Source organism: Rhinolophus sinicus, chromosome 9 (genome assembly GCF_057876585.1).
Source record: "Rhinolophus sinicus isolate RSI-liver-muscle chromosome 9, RSI-T2T, whole genome shotgun sequence".
Taxonomy (NCBI): Eukaryota; Metazoa; Chordata; class Mammalia; order Chiroptera; family Rhinolophidae; genus Rhinolophus; species Rhinolophus sinicus.
In genome coordinates, this window is record NC_142509.1 from 23503523 (window position 1) to 23522252 (window position 18730).

General features: G+C 40.8%; 1 protein-coding gene across 2 annotated transcripts in view; it reads left to right on the top strand.

Annotated features, from left to right (window-relative positions):
- The window catches only part of PITPNB (phosphatidylinositol transfer protein beta), a 63380-nt gene that overhangs the window by 14753 nt on the left and 29897 nt on the right, over window positions 1-18730 (top strand). For both annotated transcript variants that reach the window (XM_019756396.3, XM_019756395.3), the window contains exons 4-7: window positions 5402-5493; window positions 6263-6270; window positions 6777-6851; window positions 8463-8546. In XM_019756396.3, coding sequence (XP_019611955.1) covers window positions 5402-5493; window positions 6263-6270; window positions 6777-6851; window positions 8463-8546 — 259 coding nt within the window. The remainder of the gene's footprint in view (window positions 1-5401; window positions 5494-6262; window positions 6271-6776; window positions 6852-8462; window positions 8547-18730) is intronic.

The window sequence follows — 18730 nt, forward strand, 5'->3', positions numbered from 1 at the left end:
GCACCTCTTGTCATTGCAGAAGTCAGATGTGACTTGTGTTCATCATTTGTTATCAGTATATATTGGGTATTACAATTCTAATACAGTTTTCCTTTCTTAAAATGTTTATACATTTTTTTGTCACCCTCTGTATGTAGTACCTACAGTCAGAATTGCTGGGGCATATGCTAGCTCATATTTGAAGAACTGCCAGACTGTTTTCCAAAGTGACTGCACCATTTCACTCGCTCACCAACAGGGTATGAAGGCTTTACATCCTTGCCAGTACTTGTTTTCTTCAGGTGTTTATTTGTTTGTTTATTCATTTATTTGTAGTAGCCATCCTAAGAGGCATGAAGTGGTATCTTACTGTGGTTTTGATTTACATTTCCCTGCTGATTAATGGTATTGAACATCTTTTCACATGCTTATGGGTGATTTATAGATCTTTTGAGAAATGTCTGTTCCAATCTTTTACCTGATTTTAATTGGGTTATCTTTTTGTTGTAAGAGTTCTTTATATATGCTAGATCTGGTTCCTATGAGATACATGATTTGCAAATTTTTTTGCACATTCTGTGAGCTGTCATTTCACTTTCTTGGTAGTGTTGTTTGAAACTTAAAAAGTTTATAATTTTGATGAAGTCCAATGTACCTATTTTTTTTCTTTTGTTATTTATGCTTTTCACATCATATCTTCATTGCCCAATCCAAGGTCACAAAGATTTACATCTGCATTTCTTCTAAGAATTTTATAGTTTTAGCTCTTATGTTTAGATCTTGAATCCATGTTTAGATCTTGAATACATTTTGAGTTAATTTTTGCCACCATCTATCCTTGCCCACTCCCATTAATTTTCCACACAAAGCCAGAATGATCTTAAATCAGGCTGTGTCATCCCCCTTCTTAAAGCCCTCAGTAACTTCCCACTATACAATGAATAAAATACAAGTTTTGGCCTGTAAGATGAGCCCTGGATCTGTGTGCCCCCTGCCCACCTCACCATCCTCAGCTTGTGTCTCTGTTCCTGGTTCACTATGGTCTAGCTACGCTGGAGGCCTCAGAGTGGCCCAAGCAGGTGAAGTCTTTTGCTCTTTTAGGACCTTTGCCCCATCTCTGCATGTGGTTGGCCCTCCTTATCCTCAGGTCACGACTGTAATGTCACTTCCTCAGGGTGGCCTTCCTGAGCACCTTTGCCCCAGGTACTCACTGCCAGGGCCCTGTTCCTTAACTCCATGCCTTTCAGGACAGGTCATTCTTTGCCTTTTGTTGTTTTCCAGTCTGTTTTCTGCATCCCTCGCTGGAAGGTGAGCTCTGGGTAGAGATTGTTTGCACACTTATTTACACATCCCCTGGTACATTGGGCACGCGATAAGTACTTGAATGAATGAATGAATGAATGAGGTGCCCAGTTAGATTTAAGGTCTATTTCAGTTGATTATAAAATGAAAGTTTACTTGCTTTACTTATGGCAGATTTATTTGATCTTCAATTTCTTCTCTGTTTTTCTGCATTTTGATATTTATCCACAGTACTATGGAGAAGGATGGAAAAGTGGAACTTTGGACAGTTTAACTCACTTGTTTATAAATAGATACAAAAATTTCATGGGAAAAGTACAGTTTGAAATCATTTACCAAGGTATTATTTATCTTAGGAACATAATTTTTTTTTTTTTTTAAAGGAATACTTCTATATAGGAGAAGTTCAGTGTACATTATGGTCTTTTATTACCGTGTTTCCCCGAAAATAAGACCTAGCTGGACAATCAGCCCAATGTGTCTTTTGGAGCAAAAATTAATGTAAGACCTGGTCTTATTTTACTGTAAGACCGGGTATAATATAATGTAGTAGAGTATAATGTAATACAATACCGGGTCTTATATTAATTTTTGCTCCAAAAGACGCATTAGAGCTGATTGTCCAGCTAGGTCTTATTTTCGGGGAAGCAGGGTATGTATCTTTTAAGCCATATAAGCCGTTTGTTTTCCTGTATCACTGTGACAAAGTTACCTTACCACAAAACAGACAGGTTCACAACCATTCAACAGTATTGAGGTTAGATTTTCATACTGTCTCCTTTCAACACAATTGATAAAACACTTTGATTGAATTTTCCCTTGATTAAATATTCTTAAATAACCTTCAGGTGGGGGAAAGGCTCTGTATTGGCAAAGAGCCTTTGTGCTCTTGGGTATTATGCTATGGCTAACTCTTAAACAGCTGAAATCTAGGTATGTTTATCTTGAGGTGCGCACTGTCATGTGTTGGTTTACCATTAGAGAACATTTCATGAATAGTTTGAGAGAAAGGGCCGGCCGGGTGGCTCAGGTGGTTGAAGCACCAGTTCGAGTCCCACATGGGCCAGTGAGCTGCGCCCTCTACAGCTAAGATTGTGAACAACAGCTCTTCCCGGAGCTCGGCTGCCATGAGCAGCTGGAGGTCGACGTGGGCTGCTGCGGGCTACTGTGTACTGCCGCGGCCTGCTGACTGCTGCTGTTGGCTACAGTGTGCCGCCGGGAGTGGCCAGCAGCCAGCGTGAGGTGCTGTGTGCTGCCATGAGTGGCGGGCAGCCGTCGTGAGCGACCGGCAGCTGGCGAGACCTGCCAGGAGCTGCTTTGCGAGGCCGACTTGACACCCCCGTGACCAACTGCCTCAACAAGGCTCATAATTCCAGCATGGGCCAGGGAGCTGTGTCCTACACAACTAGACTGAGAGACAATGGCTTGAACCGGAGTGGGGGGAGGAGGCGGAAGAAGGGGGAAAAAACAATAGTTTGAGAGAACAAGAAGAGGAATGTCCTTGTTTGTTTTTGAAGGCCTAGCTCGATTTTGTTCATTTAATATTTGTCCCTTTTCTGAGACTCTAAGTTTCCAAAACAGATACTAAAGGGTCTTCCTAAGTGACACCGAGGTGGAAAAATAGTGTGTGTGTGTATATGCTCATATATATGTATGTAAAAAAAAAAAAAAAAATATATATATATATATATATATATATATATATATATATATATATATATATATATATATATATATGTGGCACACTTGAACTGCCTTGTTAGGAATATATTAAAGTTGCCATTAGAGAAAATGCCTCTTCTGTAAAATAGGATTGAAGTTTAGTTTTATTTACTCCATTTATGCATTTTCCCCAAGTTTCGTCAATTGCTTCGATTCATTGAGGACAGATGCCTTTGTTAATAATGTTCCCATGTTGAATGCAAAAAGCCAATAAATTGGAAACAAAACTGGTTCAAAGATTTGGTTCTTAAATAAGTCAAAACATAAAAGGAAGTGTTGGGATTCACATAGTGGGGAAAACATCCTGGAAATTAGATGTAATAAGGCAGTTTAAGAGCAAGACAGAGACATATTAAAGCTTTCTTATAGATTTGGCTCTTGGTGGCCTTTAGTGACTACCAATTTCCTTCTGTTTGGGTCAGCAAATTTTAGAACTTTTGATAAATATTAATGTTTTTAGAATTTTGGGCACCCTAGGAATAAATAGGATAATGTTAAAATATGTTTCTGAGCTAATACACAGCTATTTTTCTCTTAGCTTTTTCTAAGTTGACCAACTAAAACATTGATGGGTGATTTTGTAGCTTGTATTTTGAAACAAATTATCCACGTGTATCACATTCTACCTTGATTTGATCTCTCCCACATTTAAAGGGAGTTTGGTTCTAGTTCTTAAGCAATGGAAGAAATAATTTGGATTGCTCGATATTGTTTAGCTTCCAATGTTATGGTATTTTCAGTTATGCTGGTTTCATTTTTCTGATAACACCCTTTTGCATGAATCTCCCTGACATTTACAAAGAATGAGTGAGTGCTCACAAGAATTAGTCCTCCTTCATTACTACCTTTTAAGGATGTAAAGGCACATGTGAAACTCTTTATGCCTTTGGAATTGCGCTTGTACTGCCATATGTAATACTAGTCGTACTTCAGTTTTTGTTTTTCAGTGATTTAATTTGCCACAATAGTGGAAGCTCCAAATCATATACCTGCTCTTACATTCTGAAGAGACAACCAGAGGGCTGTCCACACTACTTCTGTAACCTCATAGCTCTCTGGCTGGTGTGGGGTTCCTTACATCTTGTCTCTGGTCAACTGCTAAGTCTTACGAGGGCAGAAGTCCGTTCTAGGTCCCAATTTTCCTTAGTTTGTTCTTTCTCTTACTTCAGGAAATTAAGTTGTGCTTGAAAGTTCTCAGAGAAGCAGCTCTGATATGGGAAAAATGTATATTAAGGCTTGTAGTTAAACAGTTTTGGCATACAGTTATTGAGTCACTTAAATGCTGATTATATGAAATAATAATGCTTACCTCACAGTGTTACTAGGCGATTTAAATGAAGAAAGACGTGAAAGTATCCAGCTCTATGTCAGCTTATAATTAAAAAGCAGTAACTACCATTTATTGAACTGTGCAATGTGCTAAACACATTACAGATACTATCTGGTTGAACCCTCAATAAGCCTGCAGAGTAGGTAGGTAATGTGAACTCCATTCAACACATGAGGAGTTCAGAGAGCCAAGTAATATGCCCAGGGTCACACATCTTCCAAGTGGTGATGTGGGAATTTGAATCCAATATGTGAAAATCCTGGGCATGTAAAACTACTTTTACATAATGAAACAGTCATCAAAAATGGTCATTTCATTTGCATTTCTTTGAAGACTGGTGAAACTGATTTATCCATTTGTTCGTTAACTGATTGTTTTCTATTTGTAATGTGTCTGTGGTATCTTTTGCCCATTTTATCTATTGGGATCTTTCCTGATTATCTTAGAATTTGCACAAGCTCATCAGGTATTAATTATATATTTAACCCTTCTCTGACCATACTTAAGCAGCAAGTGACATTCATCTTCCAAACTTAACGTTTTATACTTGAATATGTTTTGATATCGCATTTCTATATGAGTCCTTCACTTTGTCATTTTTCTTTAGGTTTATTTTGTAAAATATGTTAAAAGACTTTTATATAGGGATACTCCCTTATACTGAGGCTTCTTTTTTTTTTTTTTGCATTAAGAAACAGTGTAGTGTAGTCTATTATACATGACACTGTTGTATTATGTGCAGGTTGAATAGCTTCAGTTAAGTCTTAGATTTCATATTAGGGAAGCAGATCTGGGGCCCATAACAAAGAATTGCTTCTGTGTTTTTTTTTAAAATGCTGTATATGGTTAAACATATTTTTAATCATTTTTTTTTGTTTTCGCATTACATTCATTTTCCACTTGATCACTTTGGGAATGAAAAAACTGTTGCTAACAGCCTTGGACATGAGTTCATGAACTTAGAACATAGTCACCTTTGGCCGCAGTGCTCTTTGCAGCAGTCTGATAGATGCCAGCCAACACGTGGGGGTGCTATTGAAAATATATCCAATCTTTCTCTCCTCACAGCAAAGTTCCTGCATTTGTGAGGATGATTGCTCCCGAGGGCTCCTTGGTGTTTCACGAGAAAGCCTGGAATGCGTACCCCTACTGTAGAACAAGTAAGCCTCGTTCCCAGCAGCCAGCCCCCCCTGAATGAGGGGAGGGCCTCCCTGTGCCTGACAAGGGTGACACCATGCAGGGCCTGCGGTGGGTTCTCGGGAAGTCACTGTACGCACGTGCAGCACAGGAGAGGCTGTATTGGGTTCTTCCCCCGGCACTTTTGTGAGGGGCATGGGTTCATTTCCAGATGACAGTCCTGTGGACGTCTTGCTGACTGCACAGGTGGTAGGGGTGAGCAAATGAAAGGAATACAGGCACATCTCATTTTCCTGCGCTTAGCTTTATTGCACTTCATACTGCGTTTTTTACAAATTGAAGGCAAGACCCTCCACCTGCAAAGATTACGACTCGCTTTATTGTGATATTCGCTTTATTAGGGTGGTGTGGAACTGAACCTGCAATATCTCTAAGGTATGCCTTAAAGAAAGGCCATCCACACTCAGGAGTGTCTTCTGGGATAGTTTCAACATAGTAGAGGAATGTGGCAGACTTTGGAAACAGTTTTCTGTTTGTTAAATTATAAGTGATGTTTTTGCTTTTGTGACATTATTCCTTTTGCCATTATTTTAAAATTAGACTACTGAGTCCATAATCTTAACGTATCTTACAGTATGACTTGTGTAAAAATTCTTTTGCAAACAAACTAATGTTCTGTTTTCAGGTAGTTTAATCTTTGTGATATTAAATATTGTGACAGATTGTTTTGACTTCAATTAATATTCTGAAATTTCCCCCCCTTTTATTGCCTACCTGTCCATTGCATCTCAGTTGTAACGGTGAGTAAAACACTTTTTGTGTCACATACTCTTCGTCTTTAAACTGTGCTTTACATAGTAATTATTTTCGGGTGTTCCTTGCTTTTTTATTAAAACTGACCGCTGCTGCATGGCTCCTTCTCTGCTCTTTCCAGCAGCCCACACTCCCACCTCATGTTCCCAGTGTTAATCGCTCGTTCTAGCCTGTCTCAAAATCTCCCTGTTGACTTAATTTTGCTTCTGCTACTTCCTTTGAATGTCAGATTTCTCACCAAACCTCACAGCTTCTTTAATATTGGCCCTGTATACTGCATGACAAGTAGGGTTGTGTAAATTATTTAAAAGCAGGCAGCATTTGGGCTGCTTGACAAGTCTATAAAAATAGGTAGCTAATGATTCTATGTCACCTGAGGATCAGGTTTGTAGAGTCAAAACATGGATGCTTATGCTGGGGAAGGTTCCTGCAGACATGAACCCTAAAGAACCGGTGAAAGATCACTGTCATTTTGCTGTTGTGTTTTCTGCAGAATGAATATATGAAAGATGATTTCTTCATTAAAATTGAAACATGGCACAAACCAGACTTGGGAACATTAGAAAATGTAAGTTTCACCTCTGGGCTCTCAGTGCAGAAGCGCCTGGAAATGAGAATACCGTAGTCCATTTTGTCATCACCAAAGTGATGCCACCTGCATTAGACTAGCACCTGGCCACCCCACGGTGTGTCAGATTGCAGAGAAGCAGGCGACCAACCAGAAGCAAATGGGCTTTCCCAGTTAGTCCTCTTGCCTTGGTGTGCAGACTTTGGTGAGGTTGCTTTTTTTTTTAAATCAGCCACTCTTTCTCTGGGACAGGGACAGCACAGATTAACAAAATTCCCCAAACCAATTTTAGTCATTAAATTTTAGATTTCTTTCATCTTTTCATCTCTGTGTATTTGCCAGAGCTGCTCTCCATAGCAAAACTGGTTGCTTTAATTTTCACCTCTATTCCACTTAGTTGGGATATGGGTTGATGTCAGAGAAGTGGCCAAAAGGCAGGAAAGAGTGGTACTTTGAATAATTTACAAAAATGTTGACAGGCTCCTGATTTACAAGTTGGTGCACATTTATCCCTAAAATAAATTGCAAGAAAATCAGGACTCATTGTATTCATTAACTTTTGGTAAGCTTGTCAGGGAACTTGGGAGGGCATCTAGTATATAGGTTGATGCCCTTGGCCCAGTGGTTCTCAGAAATACGGTCCTTGGACCAGCAGCCACGTCTGTGAACTTGTTAGAAATGCAAATTCTCAGGCCCCATCCCATACCTACTGAATTAGAACCTCTGGGGATGGGGCCCAGCAGTCTTTCTGGTGTACATTTGAGAACTACTGTTCCAACCTTATGACACACTGTTAAATAGGGAGAGTAAGTTAATGGTAATTGTGGTCGATTCTGTTTTTACTATGCTTTTATGTTATTGGTGCCAATTAGTAGAACTTTCGTATTATAATTTATAGTATTTTGACTTGAGTTTTTCTTCCAGGTGATCGTTTGCTATTTCATGTTGTTTTTCCATAGTAACTCTAAAGTTTAAAGTAATTGAGATGATTTAGTATCCTTTAGTCTGTGTATGATTTAATCTACTGTTTTCAGCTTCAAATGGGTATAACTGGCAGTTTTTAAACAATTCTTAATTGGTTCATAGATGGAGTTTCAGAAATAAATGATTGAACAACATGAAGTATAGAGGAGTTGACATTGTACTGAAACTGAATAGCTTTAGGATAATCAGATTCAGGAGATGTTTAAGACCATGCAGTGCAGCTTCTTGAAATCTAATTACAATGTCACTCTATGTTTGTCTGGAATTTGGAGGTTACAAGGACTTTGTCATGTATCATTTGGGTTAAACATGGGTCAAATACATGATGTTAAATAAGTCATCTCTAAGGACTACCAGAAAGTAATGGTGACAGATTTCTGTTAATTTGGCAGCATCCTCACCCCCACCTATCCCCTTGTTATTTAGGGCTTCAGGGGGTAACAAAAGATTTCTAGATCGTTCTAGGCTTTAGACAACTAATTTAATGAAATAGCAATTTGGATTTTTTATTCCTCATAATGTACTCTGACAAACTCAAGGTAAACATTATATTTATGTAAGTGTAATAGTTTTGCCTAGCAAGAATAGTCTACAGTTTACTTTGTTTTGTTTCTCTGTCACTTACAGGTACACGGTTTAGATCCGAACACATGGAAAACGGTTGAAATTGTCCACATAGATATTGCAGATCGAAGTCAAGTTGAACCAGCAGTAAGTACCACGTACTGTTCCATGCCATTTTAACCTGTTGCCTCTTACATCTAAAAATTATTTTCTTTCTTTCTTGTATGGCCTACATTTCTACACTTAAATGAGCCTGGAGCTTGGGTCTGGGTCTGGGTCTGTGCAGCAAAGACCAGAGAATAGAAGACAAGATGATTCACTTTTTGTGTGGTTTTCACCTTTGCACAAAGTGATCCCTTTAAGAAATCTCAGTGTACCGGAGATGTATAGAGGTTTTAGAGGTTTGTTTTCCTTGGGGGAAAAAACAGTATTTTACAAAAAAATTGTCCCTTGAGCTTCTTTAAGTAACGTGGGTCTCTTATATTTTTAAAGTGTGGTTAAGAAAGCAAAAATTTACATACAAATTTTTAGTAACTCAGGTTGGCCTAAAGTTGTCATTTGTGGAAAATGGTTGATGGCAGAACATCTCAATTTAAAGGTTGTGTAGCTTTCTAGTTTGAGTAAATTAAGACCCTTGTATTACTTTGCTACAGTTGGTAAATATTATAAATATTAACTCAGTTCTTACAGTATGCTGGGTGCTGTTTTGGTTTTGCAGGGCCCAGCTGTGGACCTTTTGCATGGTAAGAGAGCCAGTGACCCTCTTCCTGCTAGTCTAGAGAGCTAAAGCTTTGGAGTAAGCATGGCACCCCTCCCTTTGTCCTGGTAACACACAGCGTGTTCAGTTAGCATTTCGTTTCATAACCTTTCCATTTCATTTTCGGTGTTTCTTCCCTGAACTTGAGCATTGTGGTAAGCTGAACAGAAATAACCCAGATACTAAATGTGTTACTTTGCTGTTGAAATTTAAATGTAAACCTAAAACAAAGGCCCCCGACCTTTTCTCAGAAATCACTGGGGTTGGGACTGCAGTAGTGACCCTTTGTTAGGCTGGCGCCTGTCCTGCTGGGGCCCCTCCCTGATGAGAGGTGTGAGCACTGAGGAGTGACCCTGTTATAGAAGTTTTGAAATTTTAGTTGTGCTATGATTTGAAGTTATTTCAATTTTAGGGATATTTCTGCCTTTGAAATTATATAGGAGCTTTTTGTTTGTTTTTGTTTTTTTTAAGATTTTATAGGGGAAGGGGAACAGGACTTTATTGGGGAACAGTGTGTACTTCCAGGACATTTTTCCAAGTCAAGTTGTTGTCCTTTCAATCTTAGTTGTGAAGGGTGCCGTTCAGCTTCAAGTTGTTGTCCTTTCAGTCTTAGTTGTGGAGGGCGCAGCTCAGCTCCAGGTCCAGTTGCCGTTGTTAGTTGCAGGGGGCGCAGCCCACCATCTCTTGAGGGAGTCGAACCGGCAACCTTGTGGTTGAGAGGACGCGCTCCAACCAACTGAGCCATCCGGGAGCTCAGCGGCAGCTCAGCTCAAGGTGCCGTGTTCAATCTTAGTTGCAGGGGACACAGCCCGCCATCCCTTGCGGGAGTCGGGGAGTCGAGGAGTCGAACCGGCAACCTTGTAGTTGAGAGCCTGTGCACCAACCAGCTGAGCCATCTGGCTACCGGGAGCTAAGCGGCAGCTCATTGACTTCCTTCTAGTTGTGGAGGGTGCAGCTCACTGGCCCATGTGGGAATCGACCTGGCAGCCCTGTTGCCCAGAGCTCATGCTCTAACCAACTGAACCACCCGTCCACCCTAGGACTTTTTTAGTCCTCAGAAGTGAAATGAACTGTTTTAAAAACAATATGCAAATGTCTGTATTGCCCTTTGATTTCACTTGGTATCTTTTCCAGCCATGATTTACTGTATGTGCAAGAATGGTGGTAGGAAGAAAAATCCCTGGGAGTGAGTAATGAGTGAGTCAATTAATGGCTAGGTCAGGGTAGCTTACATGCCTGGAGCAGCGGGTCACAAGATAATAACAAGCAGCAGTATGGTATACCGGGGTTGGGTGTTCCGGGGAAGCCATTCACATTACATCGTCAGTGGTTGAAAAAGTTGGGCTGGCCCAACAAAGTGGTCCAGTCTTGTGGCTCATAGGTTTGCGTTCCATGTTCTCCAGCAGACAAGGCACCTTTGGTTTTGCTGAGTAGTTTTTTGTTCTTGTTCTGAGGCTAAAATGGGCTCTCAGTCAGTGTTTGCAGGCACCGATGCAAGTTGTAAGAACAGGTAAGGCGGATTATGAAGAACCCTGGAGGTCCCTTTCCCCCTTCCTTCCATCCCAGCATAACCTTCAAGAGGAGCGAAGGCAACGCTGACCTCAGATGCATGACAGCAGCACTTGAGATAGGTGCTCCAGGTGGAGTATTGCACATGCAAAGGCTGAGCAGGTGGTTCTCTGAGTGGCATGATGTTTGGGGAAGAAAGATAGTGAAAGAGAGAATGGACTAGGCCCAAAGGAGGAGGGTATGCATTGTGAGGCCATGGAGCTGTGACTTAGAACATACATTCTCAACAGATTGTCTTCAGATTCAAATTCCGAGGTTCTGCCACCTGCTGGCTCTTCATTCGTGGACTGGTTACTTACCCTTTCTGTGCCTGTTTTCCCTTGTGTAAAATGGGGCTAATTATCTCACAGCATTAAATGTGAGTATTTAGAGCAGTGCCTAGTTTAATAAATATTCACCATTATTGTCATTATTAGCTACAGTTGTGTAGGAATTCTGAGAATCTATGCTCACACCTAGCATTGTTTAGGGATAATGTTCAAATATGTATGTGTGGTTTTGTTTGTCAGTGTTCGTAGCTCCTGTTTTCCAAGTTATATTTTTAGAGATTAGTAAGATAATTTTTTTATTGATTTATAGTACTTTTTTATTGTGATAAAATACACATAACATAAAATCGAATCTACCATTTCAGTCATTTTAAAATTTACAATTCAGTGGCATTTAGTACTTTCACAGTGTTGTACAACCATCACCACCGTCTAGTTCTAGAACATTTTCATCATCCCAAACGGATACCCTGGACCCATTAACAGTCACCCCCTCCTGCTACTTCCTCCCAGTCTTTGTTATTAATCTGTTTTTTTTCCCTCTGGATTTACCTATTCTGGATATTTCATATAAATGGAATCATAACAATATCTGCCATTCTCTGTCTGGCTTCTTTTACTTTAGCGTGTCTTTAAGGTTCATCCACATTGTTGTGTGTGTCATTACTTCATTCCTTTTTTTTCTGTCTGGATAATACTCCAGTGTATGGATATACCATGTTTTATTTATCATTTCATCTATTGATGAACATTTGGGTTGTTTCCGTCTTTTGGCTAATGTGAATAGTGCTACTGTGAATATTAGTGTCACAGTAGCTTTTTGTTTATGTGTTTTCTCAGTTGTGGACACTAAAAGTACAACTGATGTCATGTAGGAATTCTCAGACCTTTTGTCAGTAAAAAAGGAACCCCAACATGCACATTTTTTGCTATGAAAGGGGAAAGGGGAACTCTTTGTGGTGGGAGGCTCTGGTGCCCTTGACAGTTTTTAAGCCTGGTGGTGAGGAGCGGAGCGTTGCGCTGCCTGGGGGTGTGTGAAGGCAGAGGTGGGCATGTGGAAGGGGTGAGTGGTGGTAGGGCCTGGCACCTATTCCAGCAGGGAGGTGGGCAGGAGACCTCGTGGGCCAGGGACTCTGCTCTGGGTCCGTCCTTTTCTTCTGCACATCCTCATCTACTCACTCTGCTGGCACACACAGTGCCCTGACACTCCCTTCCGGTTCCACCTCGTCTACTTGGCCTTGACTAGTTAATGGTTAGTGTTTGTCTTAGGATTAGCTTCTCCTGCAAACACCTGGACCACGTGGCCATCCCTGCTTTTTACCAGATCCAATTTGATTTTCTGTTAAATTAGTTTGTTCATTTGATTCCACTCTTTTATGTTCTTTGAAAATCCTACTCCAGGGTTTTGGGAAAAGGAAGCTTTAAGAATGTAGTCCCAATTCTAAAGTGGCAGTGTTGTCATAGTGGTCAGCAGGTATCCCGTAGCTGCTTAGTCTGTGCTGCGCGTAGCCCCCTGTAGCTGTCCAGGGTTGGTCTAGCACTACCCTCAAGAGGTTTACAGTCTGGGTGAAACAAGCCCAATACAGTGAAATAGTTAACAAATGGCAGAGGCTTAGGCATGATTCAGAGCTGTAGGATTTCAGAGGAAAAAAACCACACTACATATGAGGATGAAGATCTGAAAAGACTGAAGGGAAGAGTCGTAACATGAGGGTGAGCAGAATTTTGATGGGGGGGAAGCTTACCCCATTCTCATTTCACTTTTCCTTCTTACCCTCATTCTCTGACATATTATAAATTTGTTTTTCTCTCTCCCTTCCAAATAGAAATTGAACCTCAGAGGGAAGGATCTTTGTACTGTTAACCATTGTCTCCCCCAGCTCCTAGATAGCGCCCGAGATGTAGTAGGTACTCGTGAATGTGTGTTAAATCAGTGAGTGAATTGTAGGCAAACAGACGTGAAGGTACCGTGTTTCCCCCAAAATAAGATCTAGTTGCATAATCAGCTCTGATGTGTCTTTTGGAGGAAAAATTAATACAAAACCTGGTCTTTATTTTACTATAAGACCAGGTCTAATATGTAATATAATATAATGTAATGTAATGTAATGTAACACCCGGTCTTATTTTACTATAAATAAGGGTCTTGTATTAATTTTTGCTCCAAAAGACGCATTACAGCTGATTGTCTGGCTAGGTCTTATTTTCGGGGAAACACGGTACTTGTGCATTTTCCAGCACTGAGGGAGAAGCTGGAATAGTTTTTAGAGTTGAAAGGAATCTTGGCTTCCTAGACCTGGTTGCTTTCAGACAGTGCTTTGCGTAATCCTGAGATTCTTGGAGCCCACTCAGTTGATCAGGATGGAGTGACTAAAACATGGGGCTGAGGAGTTCCCTGGGTCCCCCTCGCCAGCATAGTTCTGCTTGTCTGAGATTAGTCTTCACCGTAAGATTTACTTTTTGAACGCACAGTTCTGCAGCTGCAGAAAATTTGGTTTCAGGGCTAAACTCTGTTTTACAAGTGAGGAAACTGAAACCCAGATAAACTAGTTTTTCTCAAGATCTTTTAGCTAATGCCAGAAGTGGAAATTCTGACTCAATCCAGTGTCCTTTCCACTGACTTGATCCCTTGAAGGAGAGGCCCCGCTCTGTCACTCTCTGAGCTGCCTCAAACTGGTCTGCCACCGACCATGTCCTGGGCTTGCCTATCCTGGCACACTGCTTGTTCTGGCCTCCCTTCTGGGACTCCTCTTTCTGCAAAACCTGTGTCCTGCAGGATCTAGGTCAGATTCAGCGTCCCCCAGGACCCCTGTTGGAAACAGTTTTCCCCTCTGCTGAATTTCAGCTCTTGTTCATTTCATTGATGTGTCTTATTTTCTATGTTCAGGAAACCATCCCCTTTTCACAGAGTGGGCACTTTATAAATATTGGTTGAATGATGAGCTTGAGGATAATGATGAAACTAACCTATGTGAGTCAAGAATTTGTGTGAAATCAATTAGCCGTCAATTTGGTAATATCGGGTGGCAAGGGGCGAGGAAACAGGCACTCACCTGTATTGCCTGAGGGAGTATAAATCGATACAATTTGTGTAGCAGAATTATAAATGTGCGTGCCCTTGGACCCAGCAAAATTCCACCCCTAGGAATGATCCTATTCAGTATGAAGTGACAAATGTATTAACGTAAGATTGGAAACAGTCTGAAGTCTGAATGTTTCTTCATCAGTGTGGAACTGATTAAACACATGATGGAGTTCAGTACAGTCATGAAAAGGGAGTGAACTCTATTTGTACTGATAGGGAATCCTTTCCAAGGTAACGTGGGGAGAAAAAGATACAGAAGAATGTGTATGATTTGCTTCTATCTGTACTGTTGTAAAAGGGAGCAAAAGGATTTCTGTCCGCATTTACTTATGTGTAGATAGCCAAGAAGACTGAGAGACGGTGGTAGTAGTGATTCCTTTATGAAGGAGGGGAGCTAGATGGCTGGGGCATGGGGTGGAAGAGTCGAGATCCAACAGATGTGTGCAGTGGATTGAGGGGCTACCCTCCTCTCACTACGTGTGTCAGTTTTCTATTGCTGCATGACAAATCACCACAAATTTAGTGGCCATGTAATCTAATCTAATCAAAGGAATGAGAGCTATCACCTTTGCCATCGTGTGTTGGTTGGAAGCTAGTCATAGGTTCCCCCTGTACTCAGGAGGCGATTACAAGATTGTGACTCATGGTGGGGGTCATATTAGGGCATGTTTGCCATACCATCAGTCACTAGTACGTAAAACATGCTTTTCAAGGATTAAAGTGACACCAGAATTGGGAACTTTGTAACTATGAATGGGCCCACAAGGGGGGATTTCAGTAGGAAGATGTTCTGAAGGTGTGGTGAGCTCTCAAAGTTCGGGCTGTGTGAGACGCCCAGAGGTTTTAGTCTCAATCTGATTTAACTCATTGATTTTCATTGTTTTTCATGAACTCCGGTTTTTCTTGTACGAACTAATTTTTCTAAAAACTTCTTAAATTAATGAATTTCTTTCCTTCATATTACTTGCTTTTAAAGAAATAAAAACAGTTAATTAGTAACTTTGAGAGGATAAGTAGCCAAGTCTCCTCCTGAATCAGGACAAAGGTGAAGTAGGTAGTTGGGAATTCAAGAAACCAAGAAGTTGGAAGTAAAGATTGGATCTTGACTCCACCTGGTGGGGGTGTTCAGTCACTGCAGGTGATTGAAAACAGCCCTAAACGTTAATTCAGAGTGACTGTTGATTGCTTTTAGGGTTTAACTCTGCTAGGTTGCTACCGTTTCCCCCCCAAAATAAGACCTACCTGGACAGTCAGCTCTAATGCATCTTTTTTTATACTATATATACTATGTTATACTATATATAATATATATAATGTATATAAGGTATACATTATATATATTATACTATGTATACTGTAATTTTGCTATAATATAAAACCGGGTCTTATATTAATTTTTGCTCCAAAAGGTGCATTGGAGCTGATTGTCCAGCTAGGTCTTATTTTCAGGGAAACACAGTAGTGTCAGACAGCTTGTAAACCATTCTTGTAGAGTTTGCTGTTTCTGGTTGTGCTTATGAACTGTATTTCACCATGCATAGAAGGGGTGTGATTAGACCCACAGTGTAACTCCATACTTGGGTGAATGCTTTGACATATTTACATAATTGAAGGGAAACATTGTCACAATAGCTCTAGGAACAGGATTTATTATAAAAATCTGTCATATGACACAGGCAGGGTTACAGAGTAATTTGCTACAGGAATCATATATATTTAAATATATTGAGTTACTTGATTTTTTTGTTGACGACTTATGGAAAAGCTGTTTGGGACTGTTAGTATAGCCACTAGTCTATGTAATTTTCTAGAAGATACACCATTGCCTAATGAAACAAGCAGAGCAGTTTGGGATTTCTGCATAAATGTCCCCATGCAATTTCTTTTGGCCACCATGCAGGACAGATTTCCTGTTTCGGGGGTGTTGTAGTTAAGTGTTAAGATGTTATATCCTCTAGAAAGGAAGGCTCCTTCTGCTTGGCGTTCATGCAGCCACCAAGCACTCTGTTAGCTGCAAACATACCCCCTTGCTCCCACCCTCTCCCCCATTTAAAAAGCTAACCCAGGTATCACTCCTAAAAAGGCTACCTCAGTAACTTGGGTAGCCCTGGTGGGCCTGACCTGTACTGATCATCTCTGTATTGCCAGGACCTAGCAAGATGCTCAGTACTGAGCCTAAAACAGAGTGAGCTTTTCAGTAGCAGTTTGGAAGATGAAAGAGAATTTGCAGATTATTTCCTTGTTAAAAAAAAAATTTGGAGGAATTGAAGTTTTTATCATTCAAATATTGAATGAACAAAATGCTACTTAGTTCCTTCTTTATTAATTCTCCATGGTGAAGTATGTATGATGTGTATTCGATTCTAAAAATTCCGTCATTTCTAAATGAGCAAAATCTTTCTGTCAGATTAAAAAGTGTTGTAGTTAGATCTGCTGAATTGTAATGGTAGTCAAGGTATCGAGAATAAAACACCAGAATATAAATTTTAAAGTTTTTTTTTTAATTTCTAAAGTTGTCATTGATACATAACCATGTTAAAAAGTTGAGAATTCTTTAAATGTCCTGATGAAATGCACATGCATATCTCAACTTATTTCCAAAATATACACAAACGAGTCAGTTGACATCTGCTTCTTCTTTTTTTTAAGGTATGAATTTGAATTTGGTCCCTTTTAATCATCTCCAGCACTTTGTCTAAGTAGCTTTCCATGATTTGTATACAAAAGTCCATTCCCAGGAGAGGAAGACTCTTTAAAGTGTAAGCTGAAGTGTACACACGATTAACATCAGAGAGACCCTTCGTTTTTGGAAGTCATTTGAAAGAAAATGAGCTTTTTTTTTTTTTTTTTTTTACAAGAAAGAAATTGGAACCACATTTTTAGGTATTTATGTGTAACCAGAAAGGGTTGTATCAGCCTTCCTCTATAGTATATGCTTCCTTTGTAACACATGCTATATGACTATAGTTTCCAAGTGTATTTTAGTAGAAATATTTAATTCAAATTTTTAAGGCTCACAGATATAAAATTGATACAGCTTAATAGCCATTTGTTTTTTAAGTATCAGTAATAAGCAAATATTAATGATATGAAAGTATTAAATTGGCAGATTTAGTTTAAAAGTATAGATCTATTCCATATTAAAATGCAGCAAGTTTAAAGAGGGAATGAATTTTTTTCCCTCATGCTTCAGCATGTTGGATTAATGAGAGGTTTTTCCCAAATGAGGCATTTTGAAACCAAGAGTTGCCCAGTTTTGTAATTACAGTAGTGTTTCACTGAAGATGGTATTCCTTAAAGGAAGAGACACAAGCTAGAAACTCGTGTGCCTTGTCCTGTGTCACAGAAAGGATGTGCAGGGCCTGTCGTGCTCTGATTGATGGGTTCCTCCATGGGGACTTTCCAGCAGAGCTTGAGGGGCCCTTTCAGTGTGGAGGACCCAGGGAGCTGGTGCTCTTTAGATGAAGCCCAGATTTCATTCATAACCGCTTTTGTCCTTTAACCCCCTCTGTCCAGTTGTTACTGCCACATTCCCCGCTCTTACCTGCCCATGAGTGTAATCGCCATGTCATGTTTACCCCAAGTCTCCCTCCTTTTTTCCTGGTCCATCTTCCCATTTGCACATGCCCCCCACCCCAGAGAGTGGTGGGGATGGAGTGTGTCCCACTGTGGGCTTAGAGCCCTACAGCCACCCTGCAGCCCTGATGCCTGCGTCTCATAGGCAGACTTCTCTCTCTGGGCTGTGGTCCTTGGGCTGTTGGCACTGCTGGACTCTGAGCTGCTCTGTGCCTCTCTTTTCGCAGAACGCTTCTGCTGCGCAGCTTTTTCAGCAAGAGCTCCTGGAGCAGAATAAGGCTCCACTTACTAACCACAGTTCTTTTCTTGATGCCCCAGCAGACACAGGCACTCTGAGTGAGAGGACGGGCTCCTGATAAATCTGATCCTCCTACCAGTACCTCGCATCACCTCCATTCAGTACAGCTCACTCAGCCTCTCCCCCTCTTGGTTTCCTTTGAGGAACACCCCCACCATGGCCATGAGGCAGGGTCTGTACAAGTGTGCATCCCTGTTGTGGGACGGCTCTACCCCCTGGTCCCGTTATCTGAACACTCCTTGGAAGTTAAGATATTCTCTTTAGGTAGGGCCCTTGCAGCCCTCTGGGGAGCATGGTGGCTAGGATTCCGGCAAAAAGGCTGGAGCTCCTTTCCATTCAAGCAGTGTGGGCCCACAGGGAGCTTGTTAGAAGTGTCAATTCTTCCTTAGCCCCTGGAGGTGGGTGCTCAGGGCTGTCTGCCCAGCTCTCCAGGTGACACCTCTGCATGGTCACACTTGAGGTGTGCTCCACTACACTACTGATGATGAAGGTTGTAGAATGGGCACCTTTCTATAGGTTTTTGGCAGCAGAAATCTCAGTTGAAGGTCATGGTCCAAAACATTTTTACTCAGGAGTTTGAGCCCAGGGAAGTGCTGTAACTTTCTCTGAGCCACATAACCAGTGGAAGGGGAGCCAGGACTCAAAAACAGGACTTTATCTTTCTAGACTATCTTCTTACTATGTGATGTTCCTTCCTTTGTAATATGTTGATTAAGAGCATTCTTATTTTATTTAAAACAAACAAGCAACTGCCTGCTCTTCGTCCATCTTCCCCAG